Source organism: Semicossyphus pulcher, unplaced genomic scaffold, assembly GCF_022749685.1.
Source record: "Semicossyphus pulcher isolate SPU_LCO1_2020_fin unplaced genomic scaffold, fSemPul1.0.p SCAF_18, whole genome shotgun sequence".
Classification (NCBI taxonomy): Eukaryota; Metazoa; Chordata; class Actinopteri; order Labriformes; family Labridae; genus Semicossyphus; species Semicossyphus pulcher.
This window is the reverse complement of record NW_027211691.1, coordinates 15,397,196-15,414,590: the sequence shown is the minus strand read 5'-3', so window position 1 is coordinate 15,414,590 and position 17,395 is coordinate 15,397,196. Positions and strand designations below refer to the sequence as shown.

The following is a 17,395-nucleotide window of genomic DNA, read 5'->3' as shown; positions in this document are numbered from 1 at the left end:
GTCTTATTAACATATATTTAATGTTTATAAGTATCTTATAGGGACTTATAAGGGTCTAATTACCTATTAAGTAATGCTTATTACAAGGACCTTAATATAAAGCGTTACCATAATATTTATCATATCTAAAATAATACTGAAAAATAATAAAATAATGAAAGAAAAATCAAGGAATGAACTGACTGATGACAAAAACTAGATATGGATGCAGGTGAGCTCCCATGATGCTTTGCAGCATACTGTTCATACCTGCGGCCACTGGCATCCCTAAGTACAGCTGCCCCTGGGTCGACGGCCCGAGCCTCCAACTCCTGCACCTCCTCCAGGAGAGACTTCCTCACGGTGCGACGTGTGCTGCAAAACCGAGAGAAGCTCATCAGACCCATGAAGGAAAGTCTGAGCGTGTGCAGACACATGTGATTCATAAAGCAAAGTGTGCGTAAGTGTTGACACATACTCAATGTGGGTTATGTAAACGCTTCAGTTAAGTTAAATAGTCTCAGTATGGATTTCCCATGTATTTATATTAAATGTGTTCTACTTACGCGGTCCAAGCGAAGTCTTTGAGTAAACACGCAGTAGGCACCAGGACCAGGCCCAGCCAGAAGTGCCAGCACTGCATCACCTTGCCAGCCTGCAATGACACACACACAGGCTCCATTTATTTCGCTCGTATATTCATTCAAATCCGGCATTAAGTCATTTTCTCTCCATCGGGCACAGAGGAACGCATATGGAAAAGTCTGAGAAATGTGAGACACAGCACACTGAAAACCTTTAACAGCATAAAAAACAAAGTTAGCCAGAGTTCAATACCTCTGATGTTAGCCAAACATATTTAACAGCTTTCTCACACCCCGTATCTACACCACACACTGGATTTAATGCAGCATTCCCACAGCTGAAATACAATACTCCTATGATGCTAAAACATAAAAATGCTTGTGAGTTACCACAAATCCCCCCTACCTGTCTCTGCGGTCCAGCTGCAGCCAGCTCACTGACCTTTGACCCTCCTCTTCAGTGTGTCTCCAAGGATTAATCATGCATCTAAACACTGTCTCAATTGGTCCGTCTGTCTGCCTCCTTGCCTGTTACTCCCCCAGCCTTTCTCTTTCACAACTTTCTGTCATTATAAGCGACTGTATCTTCTCATGCTTGTCCTCGCCTTTTACTGGAATCCCTCACTTTCCCTTCATTACCCAATACCTCCTTTTTGCTTATCTTCACAAGCTCTGCTGTGTTTCACAAGCCGAGTCTTTGTCAACATTCACATGCACTTTGTGCGTCCTTACTTCTACTTTACTGCACATATCATGTAGGAATGCACGATATTAGATTTTTTGCCAATATCCGATACCCTTTTTGATACCGATATATGAGGCACATGTTTTTTTCCACCTAATTGCAGAGAACATCAAGTCTCCCCTGTAGTGGAACCGATATCATGCCGACTCTTATTGTAGTGGCCAAAAGCCATACCTTCTTCACGCTTGATGGAAGAGGCGTTGTATGATCACTCACGTTTCTGAGCGCACCTGAATGCAGCATCCCCCCGAAACACGGCAGTGAGGGAGACATGCCCGGACTTGTTTACTGCACCTACTACGGAGACATCAGTGATCGCTGACGGACTCTTTTTATCGCGTGTGCGTCCATGAACATGTAAGTTAGTTTTGCACTGATGTTTATGTTACTCTCTGTTAGCGTCGGCTTTGCCCGCGAGTGTATTTTCTGCATGTTTGATGTTAAGTCCGGTAAAATGACGAGAATGTGAGCTAACTTTTAGCTAGTTAAGAGCTGTAAAAGTTGTTTAACTTCTATTCATTGGCTCAATTTTCTGTGATTTTTTCAGTCATTTTTCGTAATATTTGTATATTGTTGATAACTTTGCGTAAGCAGTGAACGGGCACATTTGCGCCGAGTTAAAGTCGTAGCATTACGTCAAGCTTTTTTAGGGAATCATCGAGCTTTTAGGCAGAATTTAAACGCTGTTTTATCGGCGGAAAATATCAGCAGAAACATATCTGCTGATGCCGATATGTCATTTCCAACGTGCCGATAATATCGTGCATCCCTAATATCATGTGCTTCCTGTGTCCTGTGTTTGGATACAGAGATATAGAGACAGTTGGGCTCCCGGGGGGAAACGTAACGGGGAAAATGAATTGGAAAACCTTTAGCAGCAGCTGGAATCACAACCAACTGGACTGACTCATCCTCTATGTCTTTCTGTATGTGACACACACCTCCACGCTTATTAAAGCACTGGACACACACTATATCACATGGATTTTACACACTCTGAGGGTGGAGGCATGCCTAATGGTTCTCCCTGATTTGTTATGTCCATGGAAACAGGCTGTCCACATAGCTGGACACACAGAGCGCATTAACATACACACACAGCTATTCAGAGCAGGAATACACAGCTCTTTTCCATCCCGTCCCCCATGGACAGATGGAAATATAGATAGCGGGAGCAGGGGAAATAAGAGAGGTAATAGGGCAGTTAGGGGGGGCGATTGAGGTTCGAGGGGGGGTCGCTGTCTCTGACCATTCCCCAGTTAGTCTGAGCAGCTGCAGAGATATTTGACCGCATTCCTGATTTCTGACACAAATTGAATTAATGGGCTGACGGCCCTGTTCCCTCCCTCTCTACCCGCTCAGTGGGGCATCTCACCTCCACCCCCGCCTGATCCCCAAACTCTAAAATGAGTCTCAATCAAGAGGTCCACTACTAGCACACCCTCCTCATCAGCAGCAGCAGCAGCAGCAGCAGCAGCCCACCCTCTTGAGTCAACACCTCCACAGAGGGCAGTAAAAGACCAGAGCTCGGGTGACACGCAGCAGGTGCAGGAAGCCTGGTGAGAGGGGGCTGGCGGGGCATAAATATTCCCCGGGGCTCCAGCAGTGCCGACGTGGAACACCCAAGAGGTGAGTCTCATAGGCGCCATGTATTTGCAACCAAGAACAAGGGAGGGGCAGGTGATGGAGGTTGCAGAAAAGAGATGTAGAGGGGAGGGCTATTTTAACCCCCTTCACCCCCTGTTACTGCAATGAGTGACACGTGTTTACAGAGAGGGACTTGCCTGGCCCAGCATGTCGGGGGCGATGGGGATGGTGGGCCAGATGGCGGAGTAGACGGCGAAGAAGACCATCCAGAGTGCCATGCTTCCCCATACCGCCAGGTGGGAAAACTACAGCAGAGAGAAAGAGAGAGGATGGAGATGAAAAGAGATACAGGAGGCAGCGTGTGATCAAATAGTTTACATTCAGCTCATCCGAATATACACAACCTTTCCCTCCCTCCTTCCCCTGTCTTCATCCTGCTCTCTGTGATCTGCTGTAAGGGGACACTGTGTGAATTCCAGCGGGACCCTGCTTCATTACTGCCAGGCTGTTGTGTGGACAGCTGAACGGGCTAAAGTGTCAGCGCCCTTCTGTGCATCCTGCCAATCTCCGTCTCTCTCCGACAGCAGAGAGGAGCCCAATCATGTCGCCGTCACGCCTCAAGCTACCGTTGTCCTGAATTCTGCATCCATCTCTGCTGACTGTCTCCCAATACAAAACGTCTGAAGCAGATACAGTAATAGATTCTCTTTAAAAACTATCTCAAAAGGTTTACAGTGAACTTCACTGATAAGCTTATTTATAGCTGGGACATTTTGGTGTTGTTCTCTTAATGCTGAGAAAGACGGGCAGGCAGCCCAGAAACGTCCATCAATGACACACATCGTTTCGACTTTTGACAGTCGCCATGTACAGTGGATGAGGGTAAAAATGTATTTCTCATGACTCCAATAGGACGGCCTTTGAAAGAAATGAGGGCATCTGGGTTAACTATGTTAAATGAAATCCGTTTCGCTCTTATGTTTCTGTACGAACTATTCATCCAACAGATGGTGATCCGTTGCTCTCTCATCTGTTTTTCTCCTTTGCTGTGCTGTCATTTGTTTAAGCGACGATGATGTGCATTAGTCCTTCGCTAGGTTCAGCTCTAAAAACAAATGAAACACATGTTGGAGTGTAAGATGTATATGGAGCTGTTTTTCTATGTGTGGGTCACCTTGTTGTATATCTTGTGCATGTGTGAGCGACCGAGTTACGCCGTGGCAGGAGGACGACTAGATAAGCTGCAATGTGCCAGATAAAGGATTGTTACTGTTACTAAACTCTATATTTAAATACATTTAAAGGGGTATTATGCTAATTTCAAGGGGCCAAACTGCTCTGTTACTCCAAACATGGCGGCTCTAGGATCGGCTATTTGGCCTTATATGAGCCAGAATCGCCAGGAGGTATCGGAATGGTAAGTTGAAACGACTTGACTACAAGCTAGTGCAAGAAAGCAGCCTGAGGTGAATGACGGTGAATGACGATTGGTCGAATTCAGCGAAAGCAAGGTTCTACGTAGAAACCTGCAGCTGTTCTGAACGGCCCATTTCAGAGGTAAAAATAGGTAAAAAATGTAATTCTGTAAAAACACGGAATTATGCAGTTTTGACTTTTTCACTGTGAACAATAAACACTCAAAAATGTGAAACCCATGAAACATGAGAATATCCATTTAAAAGAGCAGAGCTGTTGAGCAGGGCGGTGGAGTGTAAACATTTTCTGGGTGGGCGTGTCCTTAAACACTGCCAGGGGCAGGAAGTTCTGCTGTGTCTCGGGCAGTTGCCCAAATACAGAGCTCCTCCACTTTGTGACATCACAAAGTGAAGCGTCTGGAGAAGTCTGCCTGAAAGCAAGCATTCCCAGCAGCCTGCAGACTTTTTTACCAGCGGATTACTCCAACATACTTTTACCTCCAGATTTGAAACTTCACCCACGTTTAGTCTGGACATCCAACATTGTAACATTATATATATGTCTTAAATTGTGAAACAGCATAATACCCCCTCTTTAAATTACTTTAAATACATTTGTTCTTAGAGTTTTGATGCAAGTCGATGAGCTTTAAATATCCACTGGAAGTTACGTGAAAGCCCTGCAGCCATATGTGAATTGTTGGGAAGGAAAAGTGCAAAGCAACTGCAGTCGAGGAACCTCAAACCTCCACCACAACATCAAGGTACACCACATCTTTTCCCACGTCTTTCCTGACTATGACGAATTTAAATCAGGTTATGTGAAAACCTCACAGTGAAATCCTCACAGAGAGCCCCCTTCCCCTTCCCCCACCTCCGCCTCCTATTTATTTATCAACGGTTGAGTAAAATGCAGCACATGTGGTGTGAAATAGTAGAGTGTGTTACTGTTCCTACCCTGGTCCAAGCGGTGGTCTCCATTCCAGCTTTCAGACATACTGTAACTACCACATACTGCACGCACACACACACACACACACACAGAGGAGAGGGAGGGCAAATAAAAAACAGGAGAAACAGGATTAGTTTGCTGGCGACTGTGGAGATAATAAACATTAATGTTTTATAGTAAACTCAGCAATGTCTGTTAAAATAGTCAAGACCCCTACAGCAGCCTGTAGTCTACACACTCATAACACAACAAATAAACACCACCGACATTCACATTAGACTGCAGGGAGTAAAATGATAGAGAGAGTGTGAGATGGAGAGGTGAATACAGGGAAGAGATGGATGAGTGTGCAGAGGAGACAGGCTGGCTAGACGAGCTCAGATTGACTGGAGACTCATAACGGCTCAAAGGAAGCGGAGCAGTGCTGGTGTGTACACAAATACAGTGCAGAAGCGAAAAAATCCACCATTCTGCACGCCAAAAGACAGAAATAAAAAGAGGCACATAAACATGTAAAAAATACAGGGAAGATGCTTACTGTGTAGACCATATTCCCAACGAACAGGTAGTCATTTCCCTGACCGTTATTAAAAGGAGAGTCTGTGGGGGACAAACAAACGCACACAGACGCCTCATGTTAAAGTGTTACCGGGCAGAGTTAAGGGAAAGTCAAAGAAGAACTCCAGGAAAGTCACTTACCATGCTCTAACATTTTGAGCGGAAACCAGAACAGGATAATTGAATGAATCAGTGCATTGATACAGTGACCCCAGAACACCTGAAATACAGACAGGAGGAGGAGAAAACAAGTCAGTGCGAGCTACTGCCGAAGCTTGCGTATAGGTGCTTTTCGACAGCAGGAACTTTCCCCAGGAACGAGGCACCTTTTGAGGAACTCTGTGCGTTTCAATAGCAGGAACCAGGGTTTAAATTTAGTTCTGGTGTAACTGACTTACCCCCTGTAAGTCCTACTCAGGGGGTAGTACTTTCCAAAGGTCCAAGAACTTTCAGGGCAGGGCCTGCAGTGCTGATCGTTTCTGATTGGTCGATTGCTAACAAGCTAACTGTAACGTTGCACAAATGATACCAGCCCGTTCGTCGCGTTTTACGGCATCGTCTTTGTTGTACGGCCTTCATCTTCTTCTTACCGCCACCTACTGGACTGGCGGTGCAGTGCAGTTTCTTTTGATGCAGATTGCTTCTCCATACGTCATTGGCCTGATTTGCATAATCGCTAATAGTAAAGCTGCTGTGGAAACGCAGACAACAACTAGCCACAGGAACAATTTAGTTCCTTGAAAAGAAGTGTTGCAGAAGTTACCGACAGAGCATAGCATCGCGCTGGAAGGGGGCGGCGATAATTACCAGGGTGTTCTACCCGGGTCTGAATGCAGATTGTAATCTTTCCCACTAAGCAAAAAAGCCGGGTGTTTTTTGACCAGTGGGAAAGGGGCTTACAGTTGCATACAACTTCCACTGTGTTCTTGCCATCAAAAGTGAACCTCCTGTACTGTGTACACACACACACACACACACACACACACACGCACACGCACACACACACAGTAGGTTGGGTTAAGGTTGTACCCTCCAAAATGAAAGACTTCCTTATTCTGGCCCGCTGAATCTCATTATGGTTGCCACTGAAACATTCGGTCTCCACAGCACTCTTGTTTACCCGCCGGCGTCCCAAACAAACAGCCCGCATCACTCGTCAATCTCGGCCGCAAAACTCTCTGAATTCGATGCAAGATGCAGCGTGTGGTTTCTGTGTTTGTTCTCGGACTGTAATGTGGACTGAATGTGTGTGCACGTACCCTGGTGTTGAAGCCCTCTGCATTCTGGGTAATTCGGTAGAGCTGTGGGAATCGGAGCATGTTCTGCTGGCTGCACGGCCGGTCAAATATCCCCAGAGTGAACGGAGGCAGTGCAGTAAATATCTGCAGCACAGATTGAAAGATACATACAGCCATTAGCACACATACACAAGGACCAGCTGCACAATCAGGGTTCATATCAGACTGTCTGCATTAAAAGGAGTTCCATAATGTTTTAAAATGTGCAGCCTGGAGGCATAAGCTGTCAGACATTTAAGTACATACAGCAGTCACCAAAACACACACAACACAGAAAGGAGCAGAGATAAGAAGACAAAGTAGAGCCAGATTGATTGATAGATAGGCGGAGAGAAAGAGACGACACTTGACGCAACAGGGACTGGGGGGAGAAATGATAAAGAGCGAGACAGTTTGAGAGGGAGGGATGGTGGATACTCACCACATTGTAGAGGCCTATACACCAGCGCTCAAAGAGGATCTGCCCGGAGAAGCCGTTCACAAAGGCGAACCAGAGCTGGGACACAAAGAGAGGGATGAGAGGGGATGAGAGGGACAATGGTGGAGGGTAAATCTGCCTTAGGGAGGGACTGATAGTGGAAACAGCAGGGAGAGTGGGCCAAATCTGTGCCTCTGTTTTAATGCTGCTCTCCTGGCTTGAAAAAACAGACATCAAGCTCAACAGACTTGTGTAGCAGCAGTGTTCGTCTTACAGCACCACCACTGATGTAAGAGGCTAAACTGAGAAATGAGATGATTTGTTTAAAGTAGTTATTCCAAATCATAATTATACATCTGGCATTGTTGCATTGATTTTTAGATATCAAATATGCTCTTATTTTTACGGCACTTCCTGTAGCTCCATTACATCATCTGGCAGGAAGGTTTGAAGTCATTCCTCACGCAGGTGGTGGCTGGCTCCGAGACAACTTTCTGACTTCACAGAAGTTAATTGACCGAAACACGGTGTCTAAATGTGACTCTGGCCCAGGGGGAGCCTTCATTAACACCTTTACACACACACACAAACACACACACACACACACACACACACACACACACGCAGGCTGATCTGAGGGCAGATAGAGAAACGTTTGGGGCCGCTGTTGGGAGTTGCGGCATTCCTGGTCATACAGTGGAGCATACAGCCTAGGGGTGAGGTCAGATACACAAAAACACACACCCAACCCCCTTACTCTGTCTCCAGCAAGTGGACAGAGACAGTCTCTAACCTTTGACCTCGAGGGGCACTGCAGGGAGCCAATCATGTGAGATAATCATGGAAACACACACGCACACAGAGTGGTGGTGTGAGCGGGGACAGTAGTCTACAGGCCGCGGCTCCCATGAGGACCCGCACCTGCTGGCATCCTTAATGTCAGACAGAGCCGGAGAGGGGGTGCAGCACAGCTGACAAATACCCCTCATAACAGGCAGGCCAGAGCGGCTGTGTGCCCCTTCATGCACACACACACACACACAAAGCTGTCGACCCTTGGAGCCAAGGTCTCGTCACTGCTGATCTAAACTCACGTCTTTTTCTGTGCATGTGTGTGTGTGTGTAAAAGAGACAGAAAGCAGACACCAGAAGGGCACCTCGTCCATCAGTGTCAGCCATGTCGACAAACAGCTGCAAGACGTCTCTGTTAATGTAACTGTGTGTGTGTGTGTGTGTGTGTGTGTGAGGAGGCTCTTACCTCTATAATGTAGAGGACCACATTCTTATAGAAACAGTAGAGGATGCACTTGGTGACACGGTTGTAGCTCCACGCCCCGTGGACCAATAGCAGCTTCTCCAGGTAGGAGAACTACCAATCAGAGAGAAGGAGAGAGGGAAAGGAGTTAAAATAAAGAATAATTAAAGTTTGAGATAGAAAGGGAGTCGAGACAACAACAAGAATGCGACTTGGAGACAAGAAAGTTGAGGCAAGAGGAGGTCCACTGATAAGATGCCCGAAGGCTCAGAGATAAACAGCTCAGACAGTGAAAGTGACAGAATGTGTTTGACTCCGCAGTAATTAGAAGAGCCCTCTGGTTTCATCCGGTTCACTTTATCACAGGGTTGATGATGAGCCAAACAGATTATTAATGTGAGCTAGGAATGCACACAACAGCTTGTTTTGTCCAACCGACAGAGTTTTCATTAACAAATATAAACAGAAAAGCAGAAATTCCTCACATCTAAGAACAAGATGTTTTTTTGACATTCTTTATGAATTAATATCGTAATGATTAAACAACCACCGAAAGTGTATATTTATTTCCTGTCACTCGTTTTAGCTCCAGTAGAACTACATCACAGTGTGAATAGCAGCCTTGTCTATCCATTAAATACAATTAAGCTGTTCAAGAAGGGGTTGATACACGATGCTTCAGTGGCCCTGAACAGCGCTGTTCCACCACAGCGCTGTAACAGAGCTCTGTCGTCAAAACGCCTTTATCATTTTACATTGGACCAAGAAACGCCAGCATAAAGCTGCCCCAATGTGTGTTTTTACAGAGCTTTCCGGCATTATGGAAGCAAAACGTGCGCAAGGTGTAAACACACACACACGGCGCTCTTAACCGTTTATACTGACGTTGTGTCGCCTCTGTTACTACCTCCGATACAGGCTCAGAGGAAGAACGACTTCATCCCACTATCCGCCTCCGTGTGTTTTAGATTAAAGACGACGCGTAACACAGGCGTAATAATCCCACCTTGAACTGGCAGTGTAAAAGGAGCTAGTGACCGCTGTCAGTAAATTCTCCTCTTAAGCCCTATTCGCATGGGACTAGTTTTCCTGGAGACCTCTAGTAATTTGTAATAATTGCGGAGGTCGTCTTTAACATGTCGTTAATTTGGCGTTGAATTTTTTTGTTATCTCGGTGCCTTTTTCCTGGTCGAAAATTGTGGAGGCTGCGGTGGAAATTATAAACGGAAGTTTCGACAGCATTTTGGGTGCAAAATCAGGCGGCTCATCTCGCTACACAGCATGGCGACCCATTCGCAGAAAGAGCAAACTCAAATCCGACACAAGAAATCTTGAAAGACAGTGAGATGGATGATATGCATGGCAAGGAACGTTTTTCTATCTTTCAACGGGCTTAAGGCTTTAAGCAGATGTTACGTGAAGCCTTGACATTTTCAATCATATCCGGGGGGATAATGTCTGTAAGTTGTAGTAAATTACAGACTTTGCTTATCCCAGGCAAATGAGCCGCATGAATCACAGATGTGAGGGAGTCATTTCTGAATCACATGAGGTCCCCAGGTAATACTAGTCCTGTGTGCATAGGGCTTTAGCTGTTTCCATGTAAAGCCTCTAACTATCTGACATACATGGCCCAAAGCAAAACTTCTGAGTGTCTCCATGTCACATCTGCATCCCCACCTGCGCTATAGAGTAGTCAGAAGAGTTGGTGGCCTGCATGCCCTCGTTGCCACTGATCCCCACCCCGACGTGAGCCGTCTGGATCATGCCCACATCGTTGGCGCCGTCGCCGATCGCCAGCGTGATGGCCTTCACGTGTTTCTTCACCATATCCACAATCTCTGACTTCTGCAGCGGAGACACTCTGCAGAAACAAGAGGAGGAAGAGAGAGATAGAGACGATTGGTTGGTGTTGTAAGCTGTGTGTGTACAGTAGGAAACTAGAGGTGCGGAGAGGGGGGAGATAAAGAAAGAAGAAAACATGAAACTGGGAAGGAAAGAAAACACAAAGCCTGAAAAACTACGAGTTAAAATGGAAAAAGACGCACGCACACACTCGCAGGGCTGGAAACAATGATTCACTGTTCTGCTAATAGGACTCTGGGTAGCTAACATTTGATGTGTTCATATATGTGTGTATGCACTTATACTGTGTGTGTGTTCAGGGAGCTTCCAGAGGTACTCCACCCTCTTGACCTGTATCACTGATCCCCCTGTTCATAACCGGTTCTGTCTCTTCACTGACAATGAAGGACCCATCGAGGCTCCATTACACACGCCTCCCTCTGGGACACTGAGACGTGATATAGTGACATGTTATGCTGCATTTGCTGAAGTACCGTGGATGTGTTTCTTGTTCATTTAACGGCGCCTTGTGTTGAATACGTCCGCCCAGATGCTCTCTGTTGTATTGGTTTAATGCTTGGCTTTACTAAAGAGGTTTTGAAAGCGTGTCTCTCCCACCTTCTGCTGTGGAAAGCTGCAGATTTGTTCATGCTTGAAACAAAAAACAAACCATGTAGACGTCTTTTCTTGTAGGCTTTGCTTGCTTATATGATTTTATACATTTTTTAAATGAAGATAACAAGCTATTTTCTTCCTTTTGGCTCTTCTGAATGTGCAAACTTCTGAGAAAACTCATCCTTGGTAATGTCAGCACAAGGTTCATTTAGTGCAGCTCTTGATGGCATCACATGCTTGTCTTACGCAGGGGGAGATCGCGCAGATCTTTTTGAAAATGATACTTTAAAGGGGGGTATTATGCTAATTTTAAGCATCATATTTCACTCTGTGATACCTGTGGAGTAGCTTAGCATTTTTCTCACACTGGCGCTCTGTTCAGGCCCTCATACAGCCTCTGCCTGAAACGACTCAGTCAGCTCTGTCTCTTTAAGAAACCCCGCCCCTACAAGCCCGCTTTCTTCTGATTGGCCAGGCAGTCTGCGTTGCTAGGTTGGCTAGGTTGTGACATCACAAAGTGAAGCGTCTGGAGAAGTCTGCCTGAAAGCAAGCAGACTGAGACCTTTTGAGCCGGAATTACTCCGACATACTTTTACCTACAGATTTGAAACTTCACCCATGTTTAGTCTGAACATCCAACATTGTAACATTATATATATACGTCTTAAAATGTGAAACAGCATAATACCCCCTCTTTAAAAATGAGATTAAGAGTTAATTTTCCACTGTGGAAACTTAAAAAGCAATTTTGGAGGTTTTAATCAGATGAAATCCGAACTTGGCGAAGCGAGAAGTCTCTTTACACTGAACCATCCAGCATTTCACATGCATTTAGATGCTATAGCTGTCAGTGTGTATAGTTCAAACATATACTGATATAGTTAATCAGAGAATGATCGTGCAGGACCGGTCAGGATCTCATGTGCTGCTTGTGTGAGAAACATCCAGCCCCACTAACTGTGTTTTCAGAAGCTGCTTTCTGAACTCAATGACCGGGCTTAAATTTGTCTTCATCTCTGCTTTCAAAACACGCTTTGTATGAGTGAGGAGGCGTTCCTTCTGCACAGATTAAGCGAGTCTTGTTCTTAGAGAGAAAATTACATACATCTACAAAAGAGGAGACATGGGAGAAAAGTGATACTGGGACTGGGACTGAACTTAAAGTACAGGACTTGTAACGTTTCGTGGCTTATGTACAGTACGAACAAGATATGTAAGTTTGGGTCCTGCTCACCATGTTCCTCTGTGCTCTGATAATGATATTACAACAATCTAATTATGTGCAGCTGCATGAGCCATCACATGCATGCAGGGAACAATATGATGCTTTGATAAAGATATGAGCAAATTGAATTATAAGCAGATGTATGACCCTTCGCACACACATACACACACACACATCCGGCTGGAGCCCACAGGTCATAAAGATGCTCTATCTTCTATGAATATGTAGGAGGGAACATGTCCCGGTCAGGCTGGACTCACAGAGCTGGGTGGTCTGCTTAGTATTCATACAGAGGCGTTTCCAAATACACACAATATACACACATGCACAAACACACCTCCTGCTCGCCTATATTTCCAGGGGAAAACCTCAGAGAGAGTCTTGGCTTGCGTTTTTTGTCGGGATCAACCTCTGCTCTTTGTTTCTCCTGTTTCAGCGTCTGAAGCGTCTCTGCCTCCGACCACAAATCTCTCTTTATCTCTCTCTCTCTCTGTCTCACTCTACCTTTCCTCCACACAAACCCCCAGACACTGTTAGCAGTGTTTAAAGTGGCGTTGGAGAGATGAAAGGCTCCCAGTGCTCTTCACGGTGGAGCTGAGCAGAAAATAAGCTGCCACTAAGTCCTCCGATAAACAAACGCGCAGTGAAGTCAGGAAGCCATGCGTACGAGGGCACCCTGACTCTGCCGCCCCAAACTGTGTGCACACACAGTACAAGCTACATGAGCTATAGCTCGCTATCTGACTCCAATTATGTTGCTTTCAATATTTGGATCTATAGACAAGTGGTGGTAACGAGATAGAGATACGGAGGAAGGATGGAAGGATAGAAGAAAGCAAGCTGGAGGCTGTTTGCAAGGCCTGTGAGACCTGAGTCCGGATATGGGCTCGATATGCAAGGGAGAGTCAATTACTTCCCTCCTGGCTGCACACACACGCGCGCAAACACACACACGCACAGACAAAAGACGAGTGGAAACACTTTTGTGAAACATCACAGCTGGCGTTAAGTGAAACATGACCAAAAAAGGGTACATGCAGTAAACATTCGACGAACAGAGTCGCTTTGTAAGAATGGGAATGTATAATCGCATTGTCTGTGTCGTGTGTGTGTGTGTGTGTGTGTGCGTGGGCGTGTCGGTGCCCATTCCAGAGGTACCAGGCGTAAGTGAGTCATGGCTTTGACATTTCCATGCAGCGTAGTGTATTGCATTACTCCCGCTGTGCAGCGGGACCGGCTTTTATCATCCTGGTTCATTTGCTGACCGTGGGCAACAGACAACCTTTACAGACAGACACGCACACACACGCAGGTATGCACACACACAATGACATTCCCCCTCTTTATCATGCACACAACAGAGGGAGAATTAATCTGTGAGTGATTACGGATTCACTGGATCTTTCCTTCTTCCTGCCTCCAGATGCTGATTAGCTTATTTAATTCCTCTGTTTATTAAGAGTGTGCTCATCGTGGGGCTTGTTTCGCTTTGGAGCATCCTGATGCAGTTCTGCCCTCCACTGATTTATCATATGATGTTGAATTGCTTCCTTAATTGCTTCAGGAATTTATTTATACAGCGGTCCTTGTATATATACAAATCAGTGCCCGTACAGGTAAGGGGTAAAAAAGATGAGAACATCATGTGGACAGAGAAAAACAGCCACAACTAGGAGGGCCTGAGGGCCTGCTCCACCGTGAGAAAGGTTTTGAGCTACGTTCTCATTTCTAGTTACTTTAAAGTACATTTGCATCTGCCTGAAAACCGATAGACGTGGGAGCTGAATACATCAGCAAGACAAAAACAAGATTTTTAGAGCAACTATCAGAGTAAACACTGACTGAATGGCCACAGTATAGACAGTGTTTGTTACCAGCGTTGTGTAGTTCGGTCCGTGGCCATAAAAACATGTTTTATCCAGATATCAGTGTGTTTTCTTGCCAGATTCGCTCGCGGTGAGCGGAGAAAATAGAACAGACCATCGCTGCAGATCACGAGGTGACTGTGGCGCACCTGGGCGCTCTCTCTGCGAACAGACCAGTCGGTTAACATGGGTGTTGAAAGGGAGCGGGCAGCGCTTCGGCGCATTTCAGGGCGTGTCCGCCTCCTGTGTGTCCCCAGCGTCAGGCACGAGACGCCCTTCAACTGGTTCTCGGGGTTGACATTAGTAGAACGCTGGCATTTCTGTGCTCCTAACCAATACTGCATCTAACCCCATCAACCTGTAGGTGACTTATTTTGATCTCCAATTTCGCCGAAAGGTGAGGAGTTTGCATCCCTGATAATAGCTACACCTGTCTCTCTTCTGTGCACTAGAGGGGACGACGTTGTTACCTTCATGACTTAGGAGCAAGAGTCTAGCGGATTGCAGGCCATGCGACGCCAAAGTAAAGATCATAAAGTCAGTTATTATATGTTATTGTGAAGGCGGGGCTTCGAGGGAAAGCATTACAAAATATGAACAAGAAATCAATAAGTCATGCTCTAAAATTTAAAGACAACTCTCTTAAATAAAGAGAAGAATAAAGACCCCACCTTCTCCTGCCAACACGTTACAAAGATGATGTCGAACATGTCTAACAGCTCACACTCTCATCTCTACCTGAGGGGGACCAAGTATTTTCAAACTTTCTGAAGTTTCCAAGCCTGTGCAGATACTCATAAGTTCGCCCATGTTTGTGTATGTCCGACGATGTGTGTGACAAAGTGTGATGACTAAATCTTCCCTACCGGCAGCAGATGACAGCCTTGCATGACAGCGCCAAGTCGAGGAAGGCCTGGCGGAGCTCGAAGGACAGCGCGTATTTCAGTGTCTGACCGTCGATGATCAGCGCCAGCTCATTTTCCTTCCTCAGGGAGTCGCCCAGGGACGAGCAGTGAGCTGTCAACGTGGCCCGAGTAGCCTGCAAGGAGACACAGAGGAAAAGGTTTAGGGATGTCTTCATGTTTTTCGAGTACAGAGAGATGCTCTCCCTTTTACCTGAACGTAAGCTCAAAAATAAACCCCAAAATCACCACAGTTTCCCAGAGATCTTTAACCCTAATCTGCATCCTCACCAATCATAACTCTAAATTGACTCTTTTTCTCAGGGGATCTGGCAGCGGCCCTCATAAGCGACCGCAAACGCAGCTTTTATGTTTCTGCGGAGATGTTGTGGCTTCACAAAGTGGTGAAAATACAAATCGCACACACATCAAAACACTTAAACCAATTTGTTGAAAGGTCAAAACCACCGGCGGTAAATGGAAGACATGTGCTCCTGGTTGCACGGACCGCTTTCATCTGGGGAAGGAATTTCCTTCTGTGTACACTAAACAATTAAGAACGCCAATATAAAGTTCAAAGTTTTTCTAGATGCTACGAGGTCCTGGAGGCACATCGAACCATGGCGTGACATCTCGAATCTCTCCTTCACAAAGCGGCGACAGCAGCAGGGACACACGCAACGACAAATGAGCTGTAATGCATCACTAATTTACACCGGCAAAGTGTGTGAGAATGCCAGCTCGCCTGCAGGGCAGTAGTTTGGGGCAGTTTTGATTGAGCTCTTGATAATAGAGGAACAGGGATTAATAGAGAAAATAAACATCCCACAGGGTTGTAATGTATTCCATGTGGAGGAGCAGGCACGCTACAAGCTTCCAGTCAGGCCCACACACACAAACACACACACACACACACCTGAAAGTTTTGTTTCCGATAACTAAAATTATGATTTCCGTGGGCTCCCATAATTACAGAGCATTAGCAAGGTCAAATAACACGGTGCAGCATGCTTGACTTGTGTGGCCCATCTCTTGTCTTTAAGGGTTAAGCAGTGAAAAATAGGTTAAAAGAACCCCTCCAGTGAAAATCAAGTGTTTAACCTTGTAAACATCTCCATGTGGTGTTACTCATGTGCTAAGAGACATTTCAGGGACGACATGAGCAGTCTGCTTTTAAACTGCAGTGCACCAAGGACATGCTGAACAACACGTTTTCAGACCTGGGGAGCCGATCCCGTTAATGGACGAGGTGACGCTATGCATATCATTATGTGCAACCTACGGCAACTACTTTTGCTAATTGCTAAATTTCAGGCTAGCTGAGTTTCAACAAGTTGCCACTAAACGATGGCAGAGACGTGTTTTGTTTTCGGGACGGAGGGGGCGGTTGGAAATGTGCACAGTGGGCGGGGCCTATGTAGATGGAGAAGGAGGAGACGCCTCGGGAGGTGATTAAACGTATTTTGCAGAAAAAACATTATTTCAAGCAGAGCATTTTATATGTCTTAAAACATGACTGGAGCTGCTTCTAAGAAGATTTCAGACATTTAATAGACCCAACAGCTTCAGCACTGTCTTATTGCATACTTATAACAGCTACATTAAGAAGATTATCAGGTTGATTCAGGTTCAAAAATCGGATCAAATTTTATTTATAAAGCGCCAAATAATAACCAAAGTTATCTCAACACTTTACAAAAAGAGCAGCTACTCTTTTCTATATTATTTAAAGAGAGACCCAACATGAATCCACCGTGAGCAGCACTCAAGGAAATACTTCTGCCTCGACTGGAGGGGCCGAGCAGTGGGATAGAGGGAGATGCAGGAAAGGGACCGGCAAACAGAGCAACAACAACAAGGTTGAAGCCAATTAAAATCACTCCTACCCCAAACAGCTAGAATGACAATGTTTGATCCGTCCAACGCTGCAGCAAATAGCTCCCTACAAGCACAAGTGGAACTCAGCTTATACAAATAATAAACAAGAAATGACGCATAGTGAAACGCCCCGTGGTGGGAACTGTTTGTGGAAACATGGGCAGTGCAACTAAACACGAACCAATCAGCTACACAAAACCAAACTATGGACACAAAACGTTTTCGGCGCCGTGAAGAATCCGCACCGTCTCTCACGGTGGGTTATTGGCGGCCA

The 17,395-nt window shown here is 45.7% G+C and overlaps 1 protein-coding gene across 4 annotated transcripts in view; it reads right to left on the bottom strand.

Annotated features, from left to right (window-relative positions):
* atp8a2 (ATPase phospholipid transporting 8A2) overlaps nt 1-17,395 on the bottom strand; it is a 51,473-nt gene that overhangs the window by 4,473 nt on the left and 29,605 nt on the right. For all 4 annotated transcript variants that reach the window (XM_069667138.1, XM_069667139.1, XM_069667140.1 and 1 more), the window contains exons 24-34: nt 15,208-15,380; nt 10,472-10,655; nt 8,795-8,905; nt 7,540-7,614; nt 7,080-7,202; nt 5,962-6,040; nt 5,801-5,862; nt 5,268-5,324; nt 3,093-3,200; nt 546-634; nt 250-354 (exon numbers count right to left, since the gene is read on the bottom strand). In XM_069667138.1, coding sequence (XP_069523239.1) covers nt 250-354; nt 546-634; nt 3,093-3,200; nt 5,268-5,324; nt 5,801-5,862; nt 5,962-6,040; nt 7,080-7,202; nt 7,540-7,614; nt 8,795-8,905; nt 10,472-10,655; nt 15,208-15,380 — 1,166 coding nt within the window. The remainder of the gene's footprint in view (nt 1-249; nt 355-545; nt 635-3,092; nt 3,201-5,267; nt 5,325-5,800; nt 5,863-5,961; nt 6,041-7,079; nt 7,203-7,539; nt 7,615-8,794; nt 8,906-10,471; nt 10,656-15,207; nt 15,381-17,395) is intronic.